We start from the raw sequence: 20630 nt of genomic DNA, 5'->3' as shown, positions 1-20630 counted from the left end.
TGCCCTGCGGCCACAATAGCGTCTTGATGGAGTCTGGTAGTATGCCCTGCGCCCTATAGGCCGCGAGCATATCGCGACGAGCATCGGCGAACGCGGCACAGTGAAGGAGCAGGTGTTCTAGTGCATCCACTGCACCGCATCCGTCACACACATCACTCGTCGCGATTCCGTGACGCACCCGTCGTTCCCCGGACCACACGCAGCCAATGCGCCAATTTCGACCACTTGGGTATCTTGGGGAGCAGACGGGCGCCTTAACGTTTCCAGACAGAGAATCTGCGCTAAAATTTCACCTTATGTGTTGCGCAGAGTGCACATGCATCGCTCCAGAGCTCTAGACAAGCCTGTGCATATACTCACGAAAACCTTGCACCGTTAAGGAACGTTTATATGGCGTCAGCCAATCAGCGGCGGAATTTGCTAGTTTTTTTGTTTTTTTTTTGCCTGGCGACCGGTCACGAACCTTTGTTGCCTGCGAACAGTACTGTGATATTGCCGCCTGATTAGATGTCGCCCGGTCTCGCTTCTATTACGCCGGACGGCATTGTGAACAAGATCTCAGCTCAGTCGGAACGATAAAAAAAGCGGTCACGAACAAACTTAACTCCGAGGCCAGCACGGAACAAGAAAAACAAAGAAAAAAACGCAGCGCGCACAGAATACAGAGGGGCGAGACAAGAGGTTTTTCCAATGTCCAGGGTTTTCAGAGCGCTATACAGTCTCTCGTTTAGCCTAACGCATCAGATTTGAGCAATAGTCGAACGCTTCTTGAAATCGTCGTTGCAACAGCCGGCCGAAGAGCAATGCTCCGTTTAAAGCTTATCTCGAGAGTGCAGCGGCGCTGCGGACGCTTATCGGAACGAACGAACCACTTAACTCGCGTTGTGATCAGGAAGTTGCACAAGGTGGGAAAAGAAAACGCGCCAGCGTTCGTGTCCGGCGCACAAGGGAATGCCGTTGTGAGCCTTTAGTACATCGCCTACTTGCTTCGATTCAAACGTTGACGCGTATACAGGGTGTTTCACCTAAGTCTTTACGTAGTTTTAAGAAAAGGCTTTTTAAGTTAGAATAGCACTTTTTTCTGCATACAATTGTCGGCGGTGTAGTACACCAGAGTATACAGCTAAGGCGTGCTATAGCAGGCTGTTTGACTAATATTGAACAGTTAACTTTTTAACTATTACTGTTAGGCTCGTTAATTATTGAGAGGTGTGTAGCGCACCGTATGTAATATTCATATTAGTTTTTAGAATTTCAAAAACGAAGTTGGCCTCGGGCGCTGTGGCCCAACAAATTTTGCCTATTTCGACAAGTTACGGGCACTGGAGAGGTTGCTTTGTCTGCAGTCTTCTCAAAAGTGAATGTATTTTTGGAGCGATTTAGCCAGAGTTTGTTGGGCCACAGCGCCGTGGGTAACCGCGTTTCAGAATTCTAAAAACCGATATGGCCATTACATACGGTGCGCTACACACCTCTCAATAACTAAACAGCCTAAAAGTAATAGCTAAAAAGTTAACAACCCAATGTCTGTTAACCAGCCTGCTGTTAGTACGTCTTAGCTGTATTCTGATGTATGATATCGCTGACAATGCTATACCGAAAAAAGCGCCCTTCTAGCTCGAAAAGCCTATTTTTTAAAATTGTGCAAATTCTTAGGTGAAACACCCTGTATATACTGCCGTCCGGTGTTCGAACCTCACGATCAGCTGCAGCAAATATAACACCCAGGTGTTTACCCAGAAATTGAAATTGAGGGGGGGGGGGGACCCCGCGGTGGCTCAGTGGTTAGGGCGCTCGACTACTGATCCGGAGTTCCCGGGTTCGAACCCGACCGCGGCGGCTGCGTTTTCATGGAGGCAAAACGCTAAGGCGCCCGTGTGCTGTGCGATGCCAGTGCACGTTAAAGATCCCTAGGTGGTCGAAATTACTCCGGAGCCCTCCACTACGGCACCTCCTTCTCCGTTTCTCCTTTCACTCCCTCCTTTATCCCTTCCCTTACGGCGCGGTTCAGGTGTCCACCGATATATGAGACAGATACTGCGCCATTTCCTTTCCCCAAAAAAACCAATTACTAATTACTAGGGGGGGGGGGGCAAATATCTATGGGGGGAGGGGAGTTTTGTGGGTACGGGAGCAGCGGTACCCATTTTCAACATGTTTATTTGCATTGTTGACGTGCCACATAGGGCTAGCAACATTTATGACTCCGACACTGACGACAAAGAGGACAGAAGTTCCCCTTCGTGTGTAGAAACAAAAACAATTCGTTACGAATTAACGGAGCGCTTTCAGAAAAACAACGGGGCGTATAGAGAAGTCACTGATAGTACCCTCACTGGGAAGTACGCAAGCATTTTTACTGTCTGGTCAGTACCGGAAAAATGCGGCAGCAAGGCAGTGGCAGCCAACGCGGCTGCGTGATAAGGAATGGTTCGTTTCGTATACGTGCCCAGTTTGTGTGTTTATGACGCTGGCCGCACTGAATGGTTTGGTTTGCGCGGTTTATGGGGGTTTAACGTCCCAGGGAGGCTCAGGCTATGAGAGACGCCGTAGTGAAGGGCTCCGGAAATTTCGACCACCTGGGGTTCTTTAACGTGCACTGACATCGCACAGAACACGGGCCTCTAGATTTCGCCTCCATCGAAATTCGGCCACCGCGGTTGGGACAGAACCAACGTCTTTCGGGTCAGCAGCCGAGCGCCATAACCACTGAGCCACCGCGGCGGGCCAACACTGAATGTGAATAGCGGACAGTTATATGGACCGAATCAGCACTGCGATCTGAGGAAGGTCGTGGTGTACAGGGCTCCGAATTTGTTCCGACTACCTGGAACCTTAAACGAGTCCTCCGAAGTATACAGGCGTCACATGGACGCTACCAAACCCGCAACTTTTGCTCGGTACCAGAGGTCCAGAACGCCATAGCCACTGAGCCAAGGTGGCGGTTTGTCCACGAGAAGAGCAGCGGTGGTTAAAAATTGAGGGGCTGTGGTATATATAGGCAGCGAGGCTGCTTAAGGTGCAAGACTGCTTGGCAGACGTGTTGACATGTTTCAAGCACCTCGGACATATAAAGCGCCACACAGTGCTGGCACAATGTTTCTGCGCATGCGCGCTACACTCGCAGTACCAGGAATTCGGGACAATCGCTTCTAGTTTCTCTAGCTCCCACCAGGTGGAGCACGGCTTTGAACATTCAAAAATAGCGCCCTGAGATCAACCGCGTGACTTGAGAAAGCAAGAGAAAGGCCGAGTGGACGCTTGTGAAGCGCTATAGACGCCAAGGCTTAGCGGAGCTGGCTGGACGCTATCTCGAATTCCTGGTAAAGGAGGTGGTCGTGCATGTGAGCCGTGGCGCCACGGCCGGGGTCGATTCAGGTCAGCTACGACTCTGAACTGTCTTGCGACAGTCCAGTCTCAATAAAGGTTTCAACAAGAATTGTGCAAGGAAACCTCGATGCCAGCCTCGCAGGTCAAGTTGTACGGGAAAGCTCTGTTTGTGGAGAAGCCTTTTTTCTTCACTGTTATTGAACACGCGAACATGTACTGTGCATACAGTTTCTTAATTTCCACTTGGCACTTGAAACGACTCAGTGATTCGTGCGACCACCGGCAGGGTAAAACCAAAAGCGTTGTCTTACGCAATGGTTGCTCAGAATTGGGAAAACGTGTGGCAGAATAAAAATGGCGCAGTCATTACTAACCAGTTATTCGATCACTGCAGTTGTTCGACTCCGGACCAAAATGCGACTGTCTCCCGCCGCCAGATTTCTCGTTGTCAGAAGACAGAGGCGCCCTCCATGAACACCTGAATGAGCTTTCTGCGTCGTCCTCTCCTCCATATTTTGATCAACCTTAAACAGCTCGTTTGAATACCGCAAAGGGCGCTACAGTCCTCTAACCTCCGAATTTTGGAGCAGTCAGCTTCCTACACTTAAAACAACTGTCTATAGAGAGTCTATAGACTTCTTGTAGACTGTATTGCCTTCCTAAGGATATTTATTTTTGTCTATTCATAGTCTATAGACTGTCTATAGAGAAGAGTATACTAAAAAGGAGGCTACTAAATCTATAGGTCGTGTATAGACTGTCTATAGAATTTGTATTACCTATAGACTGTTCTCTAGAATTCGTCTACAGAGAGTCTGTAGAATTTATAGACAGAAGTCTATGAACAGTCTATGGACAGTCTATAGACTGTCTAAGGAAGACTGTCTTGTAAGGGCAGATTCTGAAGAATGACGCCCAAGTAGGTATACAGTTTCACAACTAGTAGTACCCAATAGACATGCCGATTACCTGAGTATTGAAGCACCCTCGCGTAATAGACGCCTGCCCGCCACCTCCTCTCTTCAGCACGCTGAACGGTGCCTGCATACGAGCGCGCGGGTCGCAAAGCGTCTAGTGGCTACCGCACTGCCAGCGACTGTATATCTCCACAGGAAGTTTACTGTGGCAACCCAACAGAAACGCGCAAAACGCGTAACGCGTGCCAGCGGTGATTAGACGGGGGCGGCGAGTGCGTTGCCGCCCTCTTTCCTGTTTGGGTTTGCACGGCACCGCGGTGCGGCGTCTGCAGAAAACGGAATTGGGCACAATGGATAGTGAGGGGGCCGGCCTCCTGAACGATACATGTATCGGCCTTCGGCGCGGAGTCCACCCCAGTTCCTGCCGACGCACGACGAGGAGAAGCAACGGCTGATCAAGCCCGGTAGTCGGACTGTCGGATTCGTTACCGTGAGGTGATCGACCACAGGTAATTGATGCGTTGAAGAGGTCACCGCAGGAGAGCGTGTGGGTTAACGAAAAGGTCGGACTGTCAGACTTCGTAGTAATGAGGGGGTCATCTATGGGCAACTGATCCACTGAAGCGGTTAGCATAATAATAATAATAATTGGTTTTTGGTGGAAAGGAAATGGCGCACTATCTGTCTCATATATCGTTGGACACCTGAACCGCGCCGTAAGGGAAGGGATAAAGGAGGGAGTGAAAGAAGAGAGGAACAAATAGGTCCGTAGTGGAGGGCTCCGGAATAATTTCGACCAACTGGGGATCTTTAACGTGCACTGACATCGCACAGCACAAGGGCGCCTTAGCGTTTTTCCTCCATAAAAACGCAGCCACCGCGGTCGGGTTCGAACCCGGGAACTGCGGATCAGTAGTCGAGCGCCCTAACCACTGAGCCACCGCGGCGGGAGCGGTTAGCAGTGGAAAGCAGCCTGGGTTGAGGAAAAATCCGAACTATCAGAGTCGGTACAAATTTGGTGGTCGTCTACAGGTTACCTACACATTGAAGACCTCGGTGGAAGGCAGGTACGTGCCACCGTGGGCTAAGGAAAATGAGAATTTATGATGCTCTAGCTCACACTTAGTAGAACAAGCGTGAGTTGATATTATTCTAGGTGAGACATATTACGCGTACAGCAGTTTACGGTCCTTTGGACTAACAATGTGAATGACATGGAAAAGAGACGCAGTCATGGCTGCCGTGAACCAGTTTGAGCGGCAGGTTACGAAATTCGTTGGCACGGGTAGAGTCCGCGATTTGGGCGCGACAAGGGTGAGTGGAGGTCACAGAGAGCGTACTTTGCCTGCAGTTTAGTTAGGGTGATGATCAGGACATTTCTGAGGCTAGATGTTACTCAGGCAAACTTGACTAGAACCAGAAAGCTTCCAGGGAAGCTTCTGCAAAGTTAACCGAAGCGGGTGTTAGGCATCGTGTTGAAGGAGGTCAGTGATTCGTGGCTCAAACCACCGGCGTACCAGGAAAAAGAAGCACAGAGAAAGGAAAATATTAAGGCAGCCATGCATGGGAGCGTATCACTAAGGAAAAAAGCTGTCCCGGGATCTAGGCTGCCTGGAGTCCTACGTGGAAATTCCGCTTTCCAGACGAGACAGTCAGTACTGGCGTTGCGTCGGCACATCCTGTGTCCATCTTTTGACGCCATTCCCAGGCATTAAAAAACTAGCGCCTAAGGATTAGTCTAACTTGCATCTGCGCATGCTGTGCGGTTCGCTGCTAGCCCAACCTTACATGGGGTAGTTGTCGGCGTAGTAGTACATGTTAAGAAGGAATAAGGTTCATGCGCAAGGAACACACCCTCAGTATACAGACGACACGGAGCTAGAGAAACTACCAGCTGTTATTGTTTTTCGCTTGAACACAGAACTATACAGTACTTAACAAACAACACTCACGCCCAAGCAAAATCGACATTGCCCTGCGATTATCGGTCGTAAGGAGCTAAAGAAATCCTTTTCCGTACCGTGAATATAGTGTTCCACCGATAACTATTCTCATTTTCTTTATCTATGTATTATAATAGGCCTCAAAAATTTCACACCCTGTATTGCTTTCACTCTTTGAGAGCCCTAATCTCAAGAAACGGTGGCTCACGTCAACAGGAAGTAAGTGCAATGGAAAAATTTCGCCTTCTTTGTGTCACAAGCGACGACAACACAGTTCGTGCGAAGCAGTCATGTGCGATACAAGATACCTCTCACTGCAAACAGGAGGACCATTACGCTCTGCAGACGGCGGTCTCTCCACCACGTGGGCCACCATTCAGTCAGGCGTGGAGTGTATGATCTTCCCACACTTTGTGGCTTACGTTGGCAAGGTCCAACGGAAGATGCGCTGCGCCCCAAGTCCCTCTGCTTGGATACTATTCGATCATCGTCACCATATCTCATTAGCGACATTAAGTTTAATGAACAACAATTAGCATATCCCGCAAAGTCCCCTTAAGCTCTTCTTGAGGACGCTGTGTCCACACATCCCAACATGCATCCTAGACTCAGAAGCCATGACCCCATCTAAGCCCATTCCTGGCTCGACTGGGTTTTCATTCCGTTGACTTCGCCTGTCTAAAAGGTCTGTTCCGCGCATTACATGTACTGCCCAATTCATCGCAATTAAATGCGGAGTTCACTTCAGTGTACACTTCCACGTATTTACAGTGGGCCTATATATGGCGCGTACACATCCGCAGCGCCTCTCGGCCACGTCCCGTGCTCCCTGCCCGACCCACCCGCCGAGTCCAAGAGGCGCGCCATGTACAAGTCAACGATAAGCGAGTGTACGATGGCTCGCCACTATCGACGACTGGAGGCGGCTATCGCGAACGAGCTCCTCATCCCTCGCTGGTCATTCAAGACGGCTCCCGCAGACGACGAGCGCGAACGGCACGTCAAGTTCTACACGGGTGAGTAATACTGCGCAAACGTCTGCGTATAGTTATACGCACGGTGACGCGCAGAATGGTAGCGGACTTGATTCGACAGCGCTGTGGAAGCCGAAAGCAGACGAAGCGAAGACTTCTGGAGACGCGACACCTGCTCGTGAGCGCGTGACAACAGCACGCTTGTGAAAGTCGAAGCCGCGTAGCGACAGTTCTTTTTAGTGTCCGCCTGCGAGTGTTCAGAACAGTGTAGGAATGAACTCATTTGCATGAATGGCGCTAACCGGTTCGGTTTTGCCGCATTACGTTTATGCTACTTGTGAGCAATTCTTTGTGTATATGTCCGCTCGACTTGTGTGAGCATGTGTTATTACGCGAGTTTTAGAATCCTGATTTGGAGTATCCTGCCATGTATACAACAGTCTTGAACTATATAGGTATGCGGGATGGGGGGCCAAGGAAAAAAAAATTATTAACGCGATATCGTTAAGGAGCCCGTTTAGCAGAAAATCCGGCGTAGACATCGTTGACCGTGAGCGAAGAATCCAAGGAAAATCCGCAGAGAAGCAACGTAGCAGGTAGGTGGGCCAGATGGGTCACAAAACCTGCCCACCGGATTGTGAGCAAACTGCGCACCGTGGCAGGTAGCAGTTAAATTAATGATTGGTCGCGAGACGTTTCTCGGGTAGAGCAACCTGGGTCGCGCAAGTCCCAGCGGTGGCAGCACCTGCCATCGCAGGGCAGTGGCGCATCGCTTAACCGCTGCACCACTGCGCCAGGAGTGGTAGGAGTGCTCCCAGGGATCTATGAATGTTAAGTAGAGAATGACATTGCACATACATGGGAATTAACCCATTACGCTAACGCGTCATACCCTTAAGGTGGAGCTTAAATGTCCCCTCCAATTTTTATTTTTGATTTTAGAGGGCAAGATTATATCGCGGAACTGAAGGCCTCCCGCCTCCAAGATGAGCCCGGTTTTTAACTTGCTCTGTCGGCAGCGTGGTTCGAAATATCGAATGCCAAAATTACGCATTTCAAAGATCGTTGAGCAGGCTTTCCCGCGTTGCATATATATAAAATTCTGTCGCTGCGTGTAGTATCGTCGCCGTCAGAAACCCACAAATGGAGTCTGTATTTGGTACATAAAAAAAAAATGTGAGCGGCAACATTTTATAAATGTGCAACGCGGGGAAGCTAACTCATCGAGCTTTGGCATGCGCAATTTAACGTTCGATATTTCTAACCACAATGCGGACAGAGAATTTTTAAAAACTGGGATCATCTTCGATGTTGACGGCCTGTAATTTCTGGAAGCAATCTTTGCTCCTAACTTCAAAAATAAAAAAGTTTATTAGTTAAATTTAATTAATAAATCAAATCGTCTTTTAGTTGAGCTCTATCACGCGCATAATGTCCGCCTTGCTGTACAAACCCACCTGCACAGACCGCACCAACGCGTCTCTCACGGTTCTTAAAATAAAAATCTGCACACATTAAAATAAATCAGCCGGTATAGGTTACTGTGACTTGTTTACAAAAATGGCTTCCTCGCGGAATGATGGAGTTAGTATAAAGAATGTAGAACAAAGAGGCATTGATCCAAACTCTCACGATAGGGTCGGTAATAAAAGCTCTTGCTGATAAAAAAGGCGGTCAGTGTACTTTTTTTTTTCTAGGCAGCATCGCAACGACAAGATACCTCTTGTGTTCTCCTCCTTCCGAGCTCATGACAGTGTCATTGTTTATTGTTGCCCAAATCGGTGAAAGATATCCCTAAGCTAGCTTCCATTTCTGATATCAATTAGGTCCAGACGAGTGGGCCAGTCAGTCACGTCAATATAATTAGTTTCTTTCTTCTTGAACATTAGTTTGCGCCTTTAAGCGAGCTTTCATCAGGGCTTTGGTTGGGGGTGCGTGCATATAAGAGCATCAAATTATGCCGCTGCCTTGCCTTGCTTAGACCCCTCAATAATTATGTCGTCATGGAGCAGAAAACTATCATTAATCAAGCAAACAAGTAAATGAAATCAAAAAGACCTGTGGCCCTCCAAGAAATTGAGACAGCCGGCGGCAGTCTCACTTATAGAGTGCCGGACCAGGCAACGTGTGCCATTTAGAGCGAAGTGCTGGAATAAAAGACGAATGGTACGAGGATGTTATATATCCTCAAGAGCGATGCATGCGGGACAGGTTAGCTTCAGCAGTGTACAAAACGCAGTTTTCTTCCCTTCTATGCCATTCTGTGTGTCGTCTTACGGTCTTCTTTGTTCTCTCTCTGCGACGTTGTAAAAACGAACAGGCTGGAGTCCACGGGTGCATTCAAGCTTCCTGCCACCGAAAGAACTGGACGACTCTGGGTTCGACAGCTTGTCGCGCAGGTCCTTCGCAGAGACGTCGGCCAGAGCACGACAGCCCAGTAAGTCACCCACCTAACATCCGCCCACCTTATGTCACGGTCAACCTGAGTCGCATAACTCTACGGGTGGCTCTGTTTGGAACAGCCGCCTGTACCAGTGCGATATGAGATCACTGTATCTTTTCTACCTCAAAATATCCCTAAAAACTGAACGCCTTAACAGCTATCGCTGAATCTCGCGTTACATAGTCGTAACCGTCCTGTGAGTTTTTCCTCCTCCTCCTCAGACAGCGGCACAGAGTGCGGTAGACAAAGATGATTTTCGGAAACACTGTGTAACAAATGGCGACTATAAAACAATAGAGAAGATGCTAGACAAGAGCTTACTCCAAAGCAAATGTTTGGACCAGGGTGCTAGAACCCTTGTAACCTGGACCATTAGCACAACTGTGTACAGAGCTATGATATGCATGGTGGCCGCAGCTGGCACAGGACAGGGTTAATTGGAGAGATATGGGAGAGGCATTTGTCGCGCAGTGGGCGTAGTCAGGTTGATGGTGATGATGATGATAAAAAATTAGCAAAAAATTAGAGGCGATCTACTTGATCGATGCGGAGGAAATGCGATAGCTTTTTTTTTTTCTTTCACTAGCGAATCTATTATAAATCTGGTTTTATACCAATTCTGAATACATTGTTACCCCCCCCCCCCCCCCCGCCGCGGTGGCTCAGTGGTTAGGGCGCTCGACTACTGATCTGGAGTTCCCGGGTTCGAACCCGACCGCGGCGGCTGCGTTTTTATGGAGGAAAAACGCTAAGGCGCCCGTGTGCTGTGCGATGTCAGTGCACGTTAGATCCCCAGGTGGTCGAAATTATTCCGGAGCCCTCCACTACGGCACCTCTTCCTTCCCTTCTGCTTTCACTCCCTCCTTTATCCCTTCCCTTACGGCGCGGTTCAGGTGTCCAACGATATATGAGACAGATACTGCGCCATTTACTTTCCCCCCAAAACCAATTATTATTACTATTGTTTTTCCCCCACCGACCTATTGCGCTTCTGATTCTATTCCAATTCTATTACATTTCTGATTATATTCTAATTTATGTTCTATTCCAGTTCCATTCTTATTCAATTTCTATTCGCAATCGCTTCTTTCATTCATTTTTGCTGAGCTATTCTAAGTCACTTTCATTCTTGCTGAATCATTCATTAGTCCGGGCTCACCATCCTCTCACCATCTGCCGCATGCCAACCGTGGCAGGCCCTCCCAATGTCATCGCATTAAATCATTGTTTTCATTACGACCTAACGTTTCCGAGACTGCAGTAGTGTGCCAAGAGATCGAAACTGAGATGATGTTTACAAGAAATACCCCGTGCAAACAAAGCAGTTTCTCTAGTGTCGCAATGACCGTGCACCGTGGTGAAACCCTCCAGAGGGTCGGGGACGGCAGCAGACCGGATCCAAGCAGTCTATGTAACGCGAGTCCCCTGACCTCGTGCTATGCAGACGGGGGGGCAGGAAGCGAGATAAGCAAGGAACAGCGCACCTAACGAAGTGAATGGCGATAGGAAGAAAACCGACCATCAGCTGGGGCACCGATAAGAGAGGAGAGCGATACGGTGTACGCTCGCCAACAAAGCTTGGCAGACCAGGAAACGCTTCGCGAGCGCCTCGCAACAATGAAAAAAAAAAAATCACGACCAAAGCTGGGCGCGGGTCCTGTCAAGCGTGCGTTTCTGAATGGACAAGCCCGCAGTATTTGGTCGTGGGATGCACACAAACAGATCCAGCATCAGTGCGATAAGTTTGTGTGTGTGCGTGCGCGTGTCTATAAGGGCTAAGTCCCCTCAAGAAGAACAGTGAACCATCGCGGCGAGTGCGGTATCGGCCAAAGACACAATATGGACACGCGTCCGGTGATAAAGTGCTAGCACCTTTCGCACCGTTAGCTGCATGACAGAGTTTACTCTGGGTTTTCCGTTATCGCAGCGTCGTAGATCAAAGTGCGATAAAAGACACAAAAAAAAAACTTTCCCGCGCCATTCGCTCCATGCGCTACAGCACAGTGCAAATCAGCGCAGTGCCAAGCTTTCCCCTGGCCTGGTGCTCGGCTAATTAAGGGTGAAATCCTTGGAAAATGGGTCTTTGACCCTGCCTTGAGTAATCGAAAATACCTTGTGCCTTAGCGCTCTTTGTCCACAGACGCCCTGGCGCCATAAAAATCCATCATCATCATCACCATCACAATGCGAATCTTCGTTCGGAAGTTTTCACAGCGTTAAATGCTTGCGAAGAGCGTGCCTACGCATACGTATGTACAGTGCCCACGTAGATTATCCGCATGCAGTTGTCTGCAATACCTGTGTGGAGATGTTCATTCACTGCGTCTGCGTCGCCGTGTGACGTATACTGCGAGAGGGAAAAGACGCTTAAAACGGTGTTCGGAGCCATAGCACATGGTAGTGCAGCTTCCCCGTGAGACTGATGATGATGATTGATTTTAATGACGCATGGGCAGCTTTTTCGCCAATGAGCACGCTACATTCGTTGCACAAGGTGGGATCGAAGACTCACCTCCTGAACATTTCACCCCAGAGAAACCCAGCACCAGACCAGGGGAAAGCTTTTACCCATTCCGTCACCGGTGGGTACCCGCCGGCACTGGGGATCGAAGCCCGCACCTCGTGCACGCGAAGCGAATACTCAAACCACTAGGTCACCGTTGCGGTCATGTGGTACTGAATAAAACAGCTATTGGGCACGTTCTACGGTGAAGGCCTTAAATCTTAGCGATCGTCATCCTCCTACACAGCCCCGGGGACCCGAAAGACGCTGGTTCGATCCCGGCTGCGGCGGAAGAATTTCGGCGGAGGCGAAATTCTAGAGGCCCGTGTACTGTGCGACGTCAGTGCACGTTTAAGAACGCCGAGATGGTCGAAATCTTCGGAGCCCTTCACTACGGCGTCCCTCATAACCTGAGTCGCTTTGGGACGTTAAATCCCCTAAACCAAAGCATTGTTTCTTTTCCACCGTTAAGCATTAGTTATTTTTATGTCAATTTCTTTTTGCACTGCATGTTGAGGGGAACTGCATGCATCGGGTGACCGCAACTATGGCTAGAACCCTCCACCTCCTTCGTCCTTCCGGGAATTAAAAAAATATTGTGTGAGGACAATGCATCGCCCTCATGTATATTGTTTTTAGAAGCCTTGAAAAGCTCCTTTTCCTTATACCATGACATATATTGTGAATGCAATTCAATATTATTTAATGCTAACAGGTAAAGAGAGGAAAGGAAGTCATTCTTGAAGTTCGGGTGCCCGCAAACTGTGCTACATCAAACGAACACGATCTGCCGTAAAGGAATCACTCGAGACAGTTTCATTACATCTTTCTATTGTTACTGTCCAACACGCTTAATTCGGAAACATTTCATAGGCGATTCTCCATTTCTGTTTAAAACGTCCTGAAAAAAATTCAGGGGGGGGGGGGGGCACTTTGTTGACTTAAAGTGCGGTGAGGCGAAAGCCTTAAGCGCGGTGTTGCTGCTTGTGTTGCTGATGTGTGGTGAAAATGTTGATTAAAGACAACACACTTTCACTGACGTTCATAAGCGCGGGCACGCTTGGTTGCTGGAGACACAGGAGAGCGTTAGGCGGCATCCTTCCTGATCGGCGTTCAGGAGGCGTCTGGCAAGGTTGCCTGGGGAGCGCTCCTATCGAACGATGGTGGCGCCACTCAGTGACGTCACACGCATGCGCAGTAGGCTGAAGCGCAGGCGCATTGTCTGCTGGCGCCTTGCGTATGCGCAGTGCATTATCGTGTACTGAGTTCCCAGTTACGACATACCACACCAACCAGTAGTATTACTAAATATAATAATTACTGATTTATTAATTAACAGATTACCAATTAACTAATTATTAGTTATCTAGTCAGTACTTAACTAATTACACATTACTATTTAACTGTGAGGACACTTATGTGCTTACGTGGCGGAAGGCGAAAGAATGGTTTTGAGCAAAGGAAAGGTTTTTGTGGAAAGTACGCAGTATAGCTCTCAGATCTCGAAATCTCGGTGGACACCTCAACCACGTTTGACTGACAGCTATAGTGTGACACTTTTCTGCGAACATCCCCGCTGCCGAGTCATGAGCCTATAAAGGCTTTCGCCTTAATAAAGCGGGAAAGACGGGTGAGAGAATTCAAGGATGTGCTCATCTCTTAGGTAACCCGCCGCGGTGGCTCAGTGCTTACGGCGCACGGCTACTGATCCGGAGTTCCCGGGTTCGAACCCGACCGAGGCGGCAGCGTTTTTATGGAGGAAAAACGCTAAGGCGCCCGTGTGCTGTGCGATGTCAGTGCACGTTAAAGAGGTGGTCGAAATTATTCCGGAGCCCTCCACTACGGCACCTCTTTCTTCCTTTCTTCTTTCACTCCCTCCCTTATCCCTTCCCTTACGGCGCGGTTCAGGTGTCCAACGATATATGAGACAGATACTGCGCCATTTCCTTTCCGCAGAAGCCAATTTTTCATTTTTCCATCTCTTAGAAACACCATTAGGAGAGTCTCAAAGACCGTGGTAGTCTGCGCGATTAACATCTGCCATTCATACCTTTGCAATCTGCATTCAGGTGAGAAAGTGCTGCGACGAAATAATCACAAAGCCAGTATTTTCTCGTTCCCCCTCATACACCTGCTGCTTCGGAGCCGACGTCACGCTGATGTCACCCATACCAGTTTTATAAACACGAACACAAGCAATAAATACGTTATCCTATGCAACTTTTTAATTTTTATTCGAAAAGCCACACAATTTTCGGTGGGAGATGCGGTGCGTATGTATAAAGCAGTAAGGGTTTTATTTTCGCGAAAACAATGTGGTTTTTAATGAGTGAGTGGATAATTTAAGCTTGTAAGCCGATTGCCCTCTGTGGTCTTGGATACGAGATCAAGCTACAAAGGCAAGAGTGTGAGCGGTAAAGATACGACCGTGAAATGGTTTCTGTTTCACGTTTTAGCCATTTTACCGCTAGACGGCGGAAATTCATTCGGGCTGCAAGCAACTGTGTGCGCGGATGTGTCGGTGTCGTCTGCGCGTTTTCTCGTGGATTACGTTTTCATTGAAATCCAACTTAATCGTCCACTTACGGTAAGTCCACGCGATTATTTTTTATTCATTTGGTCTCCTAAACGACTCTAAGCAAAGCTGTGTGTGCAGAACAGATTATGTGCGCAGCGACAAACTTCTAACTTGAAAAAAACCAGTCACAAAAGACAAGGGACAAGAGAAGGAGTGTACACGCCACAACGACTGGACTGTCAGTGGACAACTGTCAGTTGACAGTCCAGTCGTTGTGGCGTGTACACCTTCTCTTGTCCCTTGTCTTTTGTGACTGGGTTTTTTCAAGTTACTATGAACCAACTGGCCCGCATTTCAACCCTTCGACAAACTTCTATCCTCTTTTGTAAGCGACGTTATAAGCAGTGGAAGCCATCGGGTTCTGGAGTAATGCCGCTGATGTCAGGGCCGCTATGTCTTTCCTAGCGCGCGGAAAGGCAGTCGGTGCGATGCCCGTGATGATAAGCCGCTCCTCGCGAGTTGTCTACTGTATTTTTTTCCGTTGCAAGGCAGATGCGCGGCCAGAAATATCAGCGCGTGAATGACGGCCGAAACAGAACTATTCGTTAGTTAGCGCCGTGTGAGCTCGATTTGCTGGCACCTTCGAAAACGCGCACTCACTTTCTGAGGTGGATTATATCAATCCGAAGGCATTACATAGCTTAGTTGTGTCTGCAGATCTTGTCCGTGTCTGCAAAAATGTGCCACACGAAGACGTCACTAGATCACTTTCAGAAAATGAAAGTCACGTTTTAAGGTAATGATGACACACCAAAGTCACGTGACATTGACGCCAAATTTAGAGCGTTGACGTCACTCAAAGTGATGTTATAGGATGACACAAAATTGATAGAGTGATGACGTCACACCAAAGTGATGACGTCACATCCGAGCTGAGTCACAATCGCTGCCACGTCCAGACAGGAGAGAGGAAAGATGGAAAGATACGCGCGGGCGCAAAACCGCGTCCACCGAAGCAACGACGCTCGTTCGAGCAACAGATATCCCAGGTGCAGACGAAATCCCAGGGATGTCATCACTGGGAGACCTCTATGTGGCGGCAGTATTCTCGAATGCATCACCAAAATTTTCAGCAACCATTCGTCGTACAGCATTCTGAGTGCTGTTATAGCATTTATCTTCGCACGTAGCTTACATGTTCCGGGTAATGCCTCTTCCGGGTGCAGGATGCCACCAGGGCGGACTAAATAGCTAGGTTCTGTGAAGACAGTGCACACGTCTGCAGACATAAAACAGTGCGAGGCAGCTGCAAAGGGCAACCGATGATGGATATTCTCCGACTGCTGGTTGATGCAGCAGGTCCACAGTTTGAACTGGGGCGTTCTTGAACGAACGAACCTCGACTGTCAATTAGACCGTAGGAAATATGGTAGAATGCAGGGTGGACAAACAGCCAAGCCTGATATCTGGTAGACCCAATCTATGGCGCACGGTTTGAGACGAAATTAGCTAGCCCGAAAGAACACGTCTTTTTGAAAGGGTTAAGACACCAACGGAGGCCCATGTACTGTGCGATGTCAGTGTACGTTACAGAACCCTATGTGGTCGAAATTTCCGGAGCCCTCCACAACGGCCTCCCTTATAGCCTGAGTGGCTTTGGGACGTTAAACCCCCATAAATCTAAACCAACCAAATTGACCACTTGCATTCGCTAAAAATCATGCGTTCGTTCTCCACAATCGCCGATATCGCACACATGAACCCTGCGAATTTGCTAGGCCTACTCGTCGCGGAAGGGGGGGGGGGGGGGGGGGGCGTCTACTGAATGCAAGGAATCTGGCCAGTGTTTGCCGCTGGTGAGTGTCAAGAAAGTTATGAAATGTAGCCTCTCGTTTCAGTTATCTGTAAGGACAAGTATACAGACAGGCGCAACTATACAGGTCGTCGTCTCATCGGCGTGAACGTTTCGCGCGGCCGCCGTTACCGGTGCGTAAGTGACGACCTTCGGCCGCACAGCCGTCCATCTACACCCTAATCAGAAAGGAGTAAAAAGGGAGTAAATTCTCCTCTAGCGTACACCCTTTTATAAAAGAAAGTGCACTAGAGGAGAGCTTACTCCCATTTAGGCGTATTAATGTTTAGAGTGTACCACCGACGTCGTGCATTGGCGTTCACAGCGAACAAAACATCATTTTACCTCCACGTGCTTATAATTGTTTTTTTTGGGGGGGGGGAGAGGAAATGACGCAATATCTGTCTCATATATCGTTGTACACCTGAACCGCGCCGTAAGGGAAGGGATAAAGGAGGGAATAAAAGAAGAAAGGAAGAAGAGGTGCCGTAGTGGAGGGCTCCGGAATAATTTCGACCACCTGGGGATCTTTAACGTGCACTGACATCGCACAGCACATGGGCGCCTTAGCGTTTTTCCTCCATAAAAACGCAGCCGCCGTGGTCGGGTTCGAACCAGGGAACTCCGGATCAGTAGTCGAGCGCCCTAACCACTGAGCCACCGCGGCGGGGCTCCACGTGCTTCGCCGTGAGAGCTTTCCGCCACGTCACGTGGTCAGTTGCCTACTTGGTGTCTGTTCGTAAAACGGGAAGCAGCTTTTTTTTCAACATTGCGCTTTTTCTCAGCTACTCTGAGTCATACGTGGAAGTACAAAATTGACACTTTTTCTGGTCGCGAAAAAAATAAGCCCCATAAATGTGCCGTGCTAGCCGTCCGTTCCCTTACTGAGATTTGGTTAAAAAATGTAATTGTAAATTTTGCGGTTTAATATCCCGAAGCGATTCATAGGCTATGTGGGACGCCCTAGTATAGGGATCGGGATTAATTTAGACCACCTAGAGTTCTTTAGCGTGCGCTGACATCGCACAGCACGCCAGAATTTGTGTTTCGCCTCCATCGAAATACGGCCACCACGGCCGGGATCGAACCCGCAACCTTGGGATCAGCTGCCGAACAACAAAACGACTGACTTTCCGCGGCGGGGTAAGAGTTGCTTTCGTGTGAGCTCTACGTGCAACAAGACACATTGCGGCGTGAGGGAGGTTACAGCTTTTGTCTCCAGAGCGACTCTAGCATCAAACACGAAACCTTTGTTTCTGCAGCGTGCTTAACTTCGCAACGAAACATGATTCGGCAAACAACGACACAGAATTTACAAGCATTTAGTTCAATTTATTTCCTCACTTAGCACACTCCCAGAGTAACACAAGGATACAGTAATACAAACAGGTCGCGTATTTAATACTAATTTTGGGAAGTTTGTGTTTTAGTTTAGATGAAATCATAAGTGTCCTCGGCACACAAAAAATGCCGAAGAGCAGGACCACCCAGAACCTAAAATTCCGCTCAGTAGCCTGAAAATGGAATGCCCATCAAGATGATCCTCACTGAGCGTCCGCGTACAGCCTAAGAAGACTTGTCCTCAGCACACGGAGAATGCCGAAGAGCAGGACCACCCAGACCTTAAAGTTCCGCTCAGTCTATAGCCTGGTAAGGGAGTGGCCACCAAGATGATCCTCACTGAGCGTCCGCGCACAGCCTCAGAATCCCTAGCTGTCATCCAGGACGCACTGTGATTTATCGGTGGATGTCCGCTCGGTGGAAGGGCGTTCCAAGTTGGCCATGCTGGCTGATGCCATTGCCATGACTGCCCAGTGCAGCCTGCAGGGTGAACACGGTGGTTGATGCTATGGTTCACTGGTACAGCCTGCAGGCGTGACTGAAGAAAGCTGTTCGGCATGTACCGTGGCCAAGATGTGCGATGTTCCACTTCCTGTGACAGATCCAGAGAAAACGCGTCCCTGTAGCGTTTCGGCGGGCGTCGCCGCAGGCAGGGGCGGTTCGCTGTCGTTGGAAACTGTCTCGCTGTGTAGGCGGTCAGCGCCTCGGGCACCGAAGGACCGAAAAGGTTGTTTAGATGTTACAAAGCCGTCAGCATCACCAGGAACAAGCTGTCCCTGATGAGGTTCCAGCGACGCAAAGCGCTGCCTATCTTCCGGGCGAGGGTCGTCACGCGGACAGGTCCCGCAGCGAGGCTCCATGAAGACAGCGCACACGTCTGCAGACTTGGACGGTGTCGGGAAACTCCAAACGGCGAGCGGTGGCACAGAAGCGCTGACAGCAGGGTGGTCCACGCCTCGAGTAGGCGCGTTCTCAAGCAAGCGTAGCACATCTGACCCAAGAGGCTTCGGGTGGTTAGGGGAGCGAGACGAGCGTAGAACCAGACGCCATATTTGATCGAACCGATCTGTGGCGCGCGACGCGAGGCGCGCGCCCTGTGTAGGTGGACTTCTGCTTCCTCGGACGGCAAGGCCACCTGGCGGTGCACACTGCAGTCTCCTTAATGTGAAAAAGAACGTGTGACAGCGGGGCACCTATATTTAGCCTTCAGCGAAACGCCGCAGCAGTGAGAGCGATCGCCCTTATAAAAATGGTCTATAGACTTCTTATAGACTATTGCCTTACTATAGATATTTATTTTTGTCTATTCATGGTCTAAAGACCAAAGTCTACTAAATGTGTACGGCCATAAATATGTAGATTGTCCATAGACTGTCTATAGGATTTGTATTGCCTCTAGGCTGTTCTCTTGGCTTTGTTTATAAAGAGTCTACAGACTTTATAGACAGAAGTTTATGGAAAGTCTATAGACTGTCTAAAGAAATTTTTCTAAGGAGAGGAACCCGCGAGATCGTATGCCCAACAGCCGAGTGACATCAGCTTTGGCCATTGTGACAAGATTCATTTCGAAAGGCGTTTAAAAGGGACCCGAAAAGATATCTCTTTGGTGGTGTACGTCACTGTCTCAGTGGCTGTGCATTTCTCTTGACCATTGCTGGCCTGCTGGAGACTGTCGGACGTCTGTCATTTCGGCGAAGTGCAAAAATTCTGAAAGTCTGCTTTTTTTTATTATACACTCGTGAACGTGCTTCCCACTTTCACATAGGCGAAAGCCGGCCAGTTTGAATACATAGTCTGTATATCGTATCTTGTGTTTTATCCTTAGGGCGCTGTAGTGCATGTGCATATTTCTTTTTGTATCTGGCTGTTTTTTTGTATGAACGTATATGTAACATCCTTCCCTGTAATGACCCTCAACTGAGGGTTGACAGTATTTCTAAATAAATAAAATAAAATAAAATAAAAATTGAAAATTGGTTTTTGAGGAAATGAAATGGCGCAGTAATTGTCTCTCATGTCTCGGTGGGCATCCGAACCACGCAGTAAGGGGAGGGAGGAAGGTGGGAGTGAAAGAAGAGGGAAAGAGGTGCCATAGTGGAGGGCTCCGGAATAATTTAGATCACCTGGGGACATTTAACGTGCATTGACATCACGAAGTACACGGATGCCTTTGCTTTTCGCCTCCATCGAAACGCAGCCGCCGCAGTCGGGACTAGCTGCTGCATTTCATTTCCGGCAACGCAGTTCAGAGAGCACCGTGAGGAATGCACGAAGGATGGTAAGAGAGTTAAATGAGACAAAGCCAGGAACAAGGCTTCAGGGCGCCTTCAGCACTCTGAGAAGTGGCTGAGTGGTAGCCTATGGCTTCAGGGGCGTTTAGCAGACTTTGCTGAAAGTACAACCGAGGTTCTTCGATAGCAAAGGACCCTGGCACAGCTTTCGCCTCTCCCACTTGTACTTTTATCGATTGGGTGCAGCTGACCTGGTTGCCACCGCTCTCTTTATGCCCTATCTACAGAGAGCTGTTCCCCCTCAGCCATGTTACCCATTCGTACGTCCCCTTCCTGTGGCCCTTGGACGAAAGGAAAGGCCGTTGCCAAGCGATGAAATGGTGCCAGTGGAATGGATCCCTTGTGAACGAGCGGTCGGAGGCTAGACGAGCGTTTGCTCCAGTGTGCTCCAGTATTTTTGCATAGCGTTTATCTGTGCCCAATATTCGAAGAATATACGACGCACTTCGGACTGCAGCAGATGTCATGCGACTCTTAAATATCAAACGAGCAATTGAGAATTAAAGCACCCGATGAGC

At 48.9% G+C, this 20630-nt stretch overlaps 1 protein-coding gene across 1 annotated transcript in view; it reads left to right on the top strand.

Moving 5' to 3' along the window:
• The first annotated feature begins 4616 nt into the window (after window positions 1–4616).
• LOC144133272 (microtubule-associated protein 1 light chain 3 gamma-like) overlaps window positions 4617–20630 on the top strand; it is a 37547-nt gene continuing 21533 nt past the window's right edge. Inside the window, exons 1-3 of the mRNA XM_077666218.1 lie at window positions 4617–4756; window positions 6994–7206; window positions 9485–9601. Coding sequence (XP_077522344.1) covers window positions 7056–7206; window positions 9485–9601 — 268 coding nt within the window. The 5' untranslated portion in view covers window positions 4617–4756; window positions 6994–7055. The remainder of the gene's footprint in view (window positions 4757–6993; window positions 7207–9484; window positions 9602–20630) is intronic.

Source organism: Amblyomma americanum, chromosome 5, assembly GCF_052857255.1.
Source record: "Amblyomma americanum isolate KBUSLIRL-KWMA chromosome 5, ASM5285725v1, whole genome shotgun sequence".
Taxonomy (NCBI): domain Eukaryota; kingdom Metazoa; phylum Arthropoda; class Arachnida; order Ixodida; family Ixodidae; genus Amblyomma; species Amblyomma americanum.
The sequence above is the reverse complement of the archived record's forward strand: the minus strand, read 5'-3'. Positions and strand labels throughout refer to the sequence as shown.